The sequence below is a fragment of the Esox lucius genome, chromosome 20, assembly GCF_011004845.1.
Source record: "Esox lucius isolate fEsoLuc1 chromosome 20, fEsoLuc1.pri, whole genome shotgun sequence".
Lineage (NCBI taxonomy): Eukaryota > Metazoa > Chordata > Actinopteri > Esociformes > Esocidae > Esox > Esox lucius.
In genome coordinates, this window is record NC_047588.1 from 38,159,755 (window position 1) to 38,167,508 (window position 7,754).

The window sequence follows — 7,754 nt, forward strand, 5'->3', positions numbered from 1 at the left end:
ACTGACAGAATGACCTAGTTGGACTGATACTGATGTTGATGATGTCTCAGACTGGTATCCAGTGTATTATGAGGGCATTTTAATGAGGTAGGCCTACTGTTATAGAGGTAATTTTCCACTCTGGATGTATTAACTGCATGATTGCATTGACAGCATACAGGTAGTGTTGAACATACAGTACATATTGGATACAGCTTCACCTAAAACCTTGTGCACCAATGAAAGGGAATGTCAACTTACCCAGTGACACTCAGGAAATACAACTGTGAAGAGTTGAACCTATAGTGTTGTAGGTCAGTTCTTAAAAGTACAGCACTTGCAACACGAGCTTAAGGGTTCAATTCACCTACATGTAAGATGCTGTCAAAAAGTAATGAAGACACTACAGTGAGTTAATAAGATAACAGCAATATTACTAAAATGGAGAATGATTGGGATGCTGTCTTACATGAAAATGTATGTACATTAAATCTATGTACCTCAGAGCTATGCATTATCATCAGAATGTGTGAAATCCAAAATTTTATCATGATCGTTAGTTTTTCTTAAAACACTGGGAATATGGAGAAAGTATGCCTTCCCCTCGCTGTGGTCCTGGAGGGCTGAACAACTTGGGCTGTTTGTGTCTATCTGGTGGTAGATTTCACATATCTGATGGCACAGGCATGATTCATGTACATCATACCAAGGACGACTCAAGGCTGCAATCACTGCAAAAGCTGCTTCAACAAATTAAAGTAGTTCATGAATACCCGTGAATAAACACTGTTTTTGCTTGGAAATTGCTTGTGATATTGTTGGTAAATTGATGAGGAAAAAAATGAACAGATTTGAATACTTTTGTAATACACTGTATTGGGTTTCAGACAATGTTTGAATCATAATCCATTGAATACTGTGCTATTATCTGTGCTGTTATAAAAAGAACAAAGGACAACATACTTAAACAGTGCCCAAATATCAGGCAAAACAAATATCTAGATTATCAAGCTTAATGTTTCAATAAAGAAAATAAATAAATGAATGACAATAATGAAGTATATAAACTAGTTGAAATCTTTCTGTTTCACTATCAACTAACTCAAACATTACTACTCCTTCTGTTTCAGCAAGGCTTAATAACATTCTAGATGGTTACAGCAACAACCAATTATTTCATACATTTCTTCATGTTTTCACAAATGATTTGTTTATTCTACAGTTTGTTCAGATATGTGATCTCTTGTGTAACTCTTTGGTTGAGTGTGTGTGTAATTGATTGTGTGCATAGAGACTCTGAGCAGGGGAGTGTCTGTCAGTCAGGGATAAAAAGAGAGGAAGAGCTCAGAGTTTGTCAGAAGACTGACCTGACAGGGTCACACACAGGACCAAGCAGGAGGACCTCAGCATGTTCACTTTTTATTACAAATGGAGGATTTCAACAATGCTCAATACTGTTTTCAAGACAGAAACACTTCTTGCAGAAAAACTTCAATATCAACATCTATTTACATAACACTGTATATCTTCTTCTCGTTGATTTCAGCTTTTACAGTATTTTTGAATCTACTAGTGATCATCTCCATCTCTCACTTTAAGCATCTCCACACTCCAACCAACCTGCTCATCCTCTCTCTGGCTGTGTCAGATCTCCTGGTGGGACTCATTGTGATACCAGCAATGACTGTAGCGATAATGGAACCATGCTGGGTCCTTGGGAGATATTTCTGTGCATTACTTCTCTACATAAATTTTTTATGCTGTACCTCATCTCTAGGTAATTTAATATTGATATCGATTGACCGTTATGTTGCTGTGTGTGCGCCTTTATTTTACCACTCAAGAATAACAATAGCAAGAATTAAGTTTTGTATTTTTATTACCTGGGGTTGTTGTATCATGTACGATGCTGTTCTTATAAAAAGTTATGTAAATGTAAAGGTACCCAGTGGGTGTTTTGAAGAATGTTATTTTATTGAAGGAGATTTTTTGGTTAGTATCATTGACTTTGTAATTTCAATTTTTGTCCCGTGCTCTATTATTGTAATACTTTATTTTAAGATTTTTGTGGTGGCCAGATCACAGGCCAGAAAGATATTTTTTAAAGGGGCTGCCACTCTTTCTGGTATTAAAATTGTACAGGCAAGTAAGTCTGAAAGAAAAGCAGCAAAGACTTTAGGTATTGTTGTCTTTAACTACCTACTTTGTTGGAACCCATTTTTGTACATATTTTGTATACTTTTTTCAAGTGGCAATTTAACATCAGTTATCATTACCTTTCTTCCACTTGTTAATTCCTTTATTAATCCAATAATTTATGCTTTATTTTATCCATGGTTCAAAGTCACAGCAAAACGTATTTTAACTCTGAAACTGTTGTAGTTCCTATGACTTTTATTCGTATGTCTGACAAACATCAATTTGACACAATTTTGTTGTTCTAATTTGTGGTTGTCATGGCTAATTTTAAGAAAATTACTCTGGCATACATTTTCTTAATATCCTGTTGTCGTAGATATATGTTGTGTTGATACAGGCGATTTAACTGGTTTGCAAAGACTCAAGAAAGTATTGCAGCCATAAGCTTGTTTTACAAAATGTATTGTACAGTAGTCATTGTGTGTTGTGTATACAAAAATAGCGTAGTATATGTGGCTGTTCCATGTTGTTTATTAATAGTATGTAAGTCGTTTTTGTGGACATTGTTAATCGTTTAATGTTTAACATCCCCCTTTGGTGAATCAAGGCCTTCAATTACTGTATAGGTTGTATTTTACAGACGACATGTTATCACATGAGATACAAGTCCCAACCAATGATGTAAAAACATTTATACATAACATTTGATGATGCAATTAAGAATATGTTATGATTGGTAAGGTTTAATAACAGTTCCAAAACAACCTATGTGAAAGGACATTTACAGAGATATGCTAATTCTGTATTTATAATTAATCCCACATTGCTGACCACATTAGCATTGTAAAACCTTAGGAAGCCTTTTATTTACATATATATGTAATCAAAGATATTAGTCTATGAATAATTTTAAGATCAATAATAAAGTTCTTCATATGCCAATTATCCGTTCAATCATTAGTACACATTTATTTCAGACCCAAAAGGCATCATTCATTTAATGTTTTAAAAAATTCAAATGGACCAAAACATGAACATTCCTGTTGTAGATCTTCCAGAAGTAAACTGATCATCTTTATGGTCTCAGAATGAACAAGAAAATGTCAGTAGCAGAGGTCTCTGTGTAATCCCCCTCACCTTGACTCTTTCCCTGTCAATGGTCAGATACAGTTGTGCTCATAAGTTTGCATACCCTGGCAGAAACACTGAAATGTTGGCATTGTTTTTGAAAATATGACTGATCATGCAAGAAAAAAATATTTTATTTAGGGATAGTGATCATATAAAGCCATTGACTATCACATAGTTGTTTGGCTCCTTTTAAAATCATAATGATAACAGAAATCACCCTGATCAAAAGTTTACATACACTTGAATGTTTGGCCTTTTTACGGACACAAGATGACACACACAGGTGAAAATGGCAATTAAAGGTGAATTTCCCACACCTGTGGCTTTTTAAATTGCAATTAGTGTCTGTGTATAAATAGTCAGTGAGTTTGTTAGCTCTCATATGAATGCACCAAGCAGGCTAGATACTGAGTCATGGGGACTTTTGTGCAGAAGAATGGACTTTCCAGTACGACAATGATAACTAAGCCCAAGACCATGTTGACCCTCCAGATGTTACAGCAGAAAAAGGTGATGGTTCTGGAGTGGTCATCACAGTCTCCTGACCTTAATATCATCGAAACACTCTGGGGAGATCTCAAAAGTGCAGTTCATGCAAGACGACCAAAGACTTTGCCTGACCTGGAGGCATTCTGCCAATTCGCTGTACTGTACCACCTGCAAGAATTCGGGGCCTCGTAGATAACTATTACAACAGGTGGTACTTTTGAACAGGGGTCAGATCATTTCTTTCAGTTGAAAATAAATCCCATAAGACATAAAACACATGTGTTTTGACTACTCATTCATGTTTTCTTTACAAATTGTACATATATTATCAATATTCCAAGGGTATGCAAACTTTTGAGCAAAATACTTTTGTGTAAATAATGAATATATGCTGAAAATGCAGTCTCTCAGCTTTAATTTTTGGTTGATCACATCCAAATTGGAGGAAAATCCAAATTACAAAATGTAAACCCCTTTTTTCAAGGGACCAAAGGAAATTGGACAATTCACTCAAAAGCTGTTTCATGGACAGGTGTGGACCATTCCTTTATTATTTCTTCATGGATTAAGCAGATAAAGGTCTGGAGTTGATTCCAGGTGTGGCATTCACAACTGGAAGCTGTTGTGAACCCACCACATGCGGTCAAAGGAGCTCTCAATGCAAGTGAAACAGGCCATCCTTAGGCAATTATTATTATTTTTAATCCATCAGAGAGATAGCAGGAACATTATGAGTGGCCAAATAGAATAAAAAAATATTAGGAGAAAAAAAGAACGCATTGGTGAACACGAAAAGGCATGGACGTCCACGGAAGACAAAAGTGGTGCATGATGGTAGGATGCTTTCCATGGTAAAGAAAAACCACTTCACAACATCCAGCCAAGTGAAGAACACTCTCCAGGAGGTAGGCATATCATTATCCAAGTCTAACATGAAGAGAAGACTTCACAAGAGCAAATACAGAGGGTTCAGCACAAGGTGTAAACCATTCATAAGCCTCAAAAATAGAAAGGCCGGATTAGACTTTGCCAAAAAACATCTAAAAAAGCCAGCCCAGTTCTGGAACAGATGAAACTAAGATCAACCTGTACCAGAATGATGGGAAGAGAAAAGTATGGAAAAGGCTTGGAACGGCTCATGATCTGAAGCATACCACATCCTCTGTAAAACAAGATGGAGGCAGTGTAATGGCATGGGCATGCATAGCTTCCAGTGGCACTGGGTCATTAGAGTTTATTAATGATATGACAGGAGACAGAAGCAGCTGGATGAATTCAGATGTGTATAGGGATATATTGTCCGCTTAGATTTCGTGAAGTTGATTGGACGGCGCTTCAGTTTACAGATGGACAGTGACCCAAAACATACTGAAAAGCAACCCAGGAGTTTTTGTAGGCAAATAAGTAGTTGAATGTTCTGCAATGGCCGAGTCAATCACCTGATCTCAATCCAATTGGACATGCATTTCACGTGCTGATGACAAAAAACAAAGTAGAAAGGTCCACAAACAAAGAACAAATAAAAACAGTTGCAGTAAAGACCTGACAAAAAATCACAAAGCAGGAAACCTAGCTTTTGGTGATGTCTATGATTTCCAGACTTCAAGCATTCAAACATGTTATTTATAATTGTGTTAATTTGTCCAATTATGCTTGAGCCCCTGATATTAGGGGACTGTGTATGAAAATGTTTGCAATTCCTAAACCTTTCATACAGTATTTTTGTCCCACCTATTAAAATAAAGCTGGCACCAAAACGTTAGCAGCAGATCCATAGCAAGTCCATAGGTTGCGAGGTGGAGCTGACATGGATTGGACATCCCACATATGCTCAATCATATTGGGATCTGGGAAATTTGGAGGCCAGGGTGCAACACCTTGGCATTGTTTTCCCACAGTGAATCCTTGAGCCATCACTTCCCCAAGTGAACGCCGTTCATGTAATGTAAAAGACTACAGGACTCACCGGACCAGGCGACATTCCACTGAACCAAGATCCAGTTCAGACACTCGTGTGCCCAATGTAGGCACTTTTTCAGTAGCCATAATTAAAATGTTCTGCCAAATGGATCTTCGGTCTGTTCGGACCCAACAAGATAGCCTTCCTTGCCCTTGTGCATTGATGATCAATGGGCGCCCAACCCCTTGTCGCTGGTGTGTGGTTTGTCCCTCCTCGGACCAGTGTCGTCAGGATACTCTCCACTGCTGAGCGAGAGTACCCCACCCTGCGCCGGCTCCTGACCCTCCGCCGGCTCTCCTGTCGGCTCCTGTCTCTCGGCCGGCTCTCCCGTCTCCTGGCCCTCCGCCGGTTCCGCCTCCCCGGCCTGTCCCGGCAGCTCCACCTCCCCGGCCTGTGCCGGCGGCTCCGGGTCCTGGACAGGACAGGAGGTGGCACATCTAGCCACCTCCAATCCTTTTGGTCTCCCCAATTGGAGGCAGGTGTTGGTCGTTGCCGCCAATTGGGGACCCTATTTAAGTCCTTTGATTTTGCCATGCTGGTGTAGTTCATTTTTGTTTCTCCTTTGTATGGAATACCCCACGTCATTGGTTGCTGCCGCTGTATGTTTTGTTTGAGTCTTTTTTGTTTCATTAAATCATGGATTATACCCTTTACCTCGACTCTGCGCCCGTGTCCTACTCCTACCACAACCATGACAGGTTGAGTGTGTGTGTAATTGATTGTGTGCATAGAGACTCTGAGCAGGGGAGTGACTGTCAGTCAGGGATAAAAAGAGAGGAAGAGCACAGAGTTTGTCAGAAGACTGACCTGACAGGGTCACACACAGGACCAAGGAGGAGGAGGACCTCAGCATGTTCACTTTTTATTACAAATGGAGGATTTCAACAATGCTCAATACTGTTTTCAAGACAGAAACACTTCTTGCAGAAAAACTTCAATATCAACATCTATTTACATAACACTGTATATCTTCTTCTCATTGATTTCAGCTGTTACAGTATTTTTGAATCTACTGGTGATCATCTCCATCTCTCACTTCAAGCATCTCCAGACTCCAACCAACCTGCTCATCCTCTCTCTGGCTGTGTCTGATCTCCTGGTGGGACTCATTGTGATACCAGCAATGACTGTAGCGATAATGGAAACATGCTGGGTCCTTGGGAGATATTTCTGTGCGTTACTTCTCTACATCCATTTTTTATGCTGTACCTCATCTCTAGGTAATTTAATATTGATATCGATTGACCGTTATGTTGCTGTGTGTCTGCCTTTATTTTACCACTCAAGAATAACAATAGCAAGAATTAAGTTTTGTATTTTTATTACCTGGGGTTGTTGTATCATGTACGATGCTGTTCTTATAAAAAGTTATGTAAATGTAAAGGTACCCAGTGGGTGTTTTGAAGAATGTTATTTTTTTGAAGGAGATTTTTTGGTTAGTATCATTGATTTTGTAATTTCCCTTTTTGTCCCGTGCTCTATTATTGTAATACTTTATTTTAAGATTTTTGTGGTGGCCAGATCACAGGCCAGAAAGATATTTTTTAAAGGGGCTGCCACTCTTTCTGGTATTAAAATTGTACAGGCAAGTAAGTCTGAAAGAAAAGCAGCAAAGACTTTAGGTATTGTTGTCTTTAACTACCTACTTTGTTGGAACCCATTTTTGTACATATTTTGTATACTTTTTTCAAGTGGCAATTTAACATTAGTTATTAGTGCCTTTCTTCCACTTGTTAATGCCTTTATTAATCCAATAGTTTATGCTTTATTTTATCCATGGTTCAAAGTCACAGCAAAACGTATTTTAACTCTGAAGCTGTTGTAGTTCCTATATCTATGTCTGACAAACATCAATTTGACATAATTTTGTTGTTCTAATTTGTGGTTGTAATGGCTAATTTTAAGAATAAGTACTCTGGCATACATTTTCTTAATATCCTGTTGTCGTAGATATATGTTGTGTTGATACAGGCGATTTAACTGGTTTGCAAAGACTCAAGAAAGTATAGCAGCCATAAGCTTGTTTTACAAAATGTATTGTACAGTAGTCATTGTG

At 38.3% G+C, this 7,754-nt stretch overlaps 2 protein-coding genes across 2 annotated transcripts; both read left to right on the plus strand.

Moving 5' to 3' along the window:
• Positions 1 to 1,407: 1,407 nt before the first annotated feature.
• On the plus strand, positions 1,408 to 2,361 carry LOC114829726 (trace amine-associated receptor 13c-like). The gene is made up of 2 exons (XM_029115543.1): positions 1,408 to 1,833; positions 2,041 to 2,361. Exons 1-2 carry the CDS (start codon positions 1,408 to 1,410, stop codon positions 2,359 to 2,361), a joined length of 747 nt encoding a protein of 248 aa, XP_028971376.1.
• A 1,344-nt stretch (positions 2,362 to 3,705) lies between these two features.
• LOC114829725 (trace amine-associated receptor 13c-like) lies at positions 3,706 to 7,523 on the plus strand. Its single transcript, XM_034288873.1, has 2 exons — positions 3,706 to 3,759; positions 6,750 to 7,523. The coding sequence occupies exons 1-2, from the start codon at positions 3,706 to 3,708 to the stop codon at positions 7,521 to 7,523; spliced, it is 828 nt and encodes a 275-aa protein (XP_034144764.1).
• Positions 7,524 to 7,754: the final 231 nt, after the last annotated feature.

Bases quoted from the DNA above. Each gene is read 5' to 3' on its own strand.
- LOC114829726 (XM_029115543.1), top strand. From the start codon at position 1,408: ATGGAGGATTTCAACAATGCTCAATACTGTTTTCAAGACAGAAACACT. The intron at 1,834-2,040 runs GCAAGAATTAAG...CTTTATTTTAAG, and splicing joins ACCACTCAAGAATAACAATA to ATTTTTGTGGTGGCCAGATC.
- LOC114829725 (XM_034288873.1), top strand. From the start codon at position 3,706: ATGATAACTAAGCCCAAGACCATGTTGACCCTCCAGATGTTACAGCAG. The intron at 3,760-6,749 runs GTGATGGTTCTG...AAGCATCTCCAG, and splicing joins AGATGTTACAGCAGAAAAAG to ACTCCAACCAACCTGCTCAT.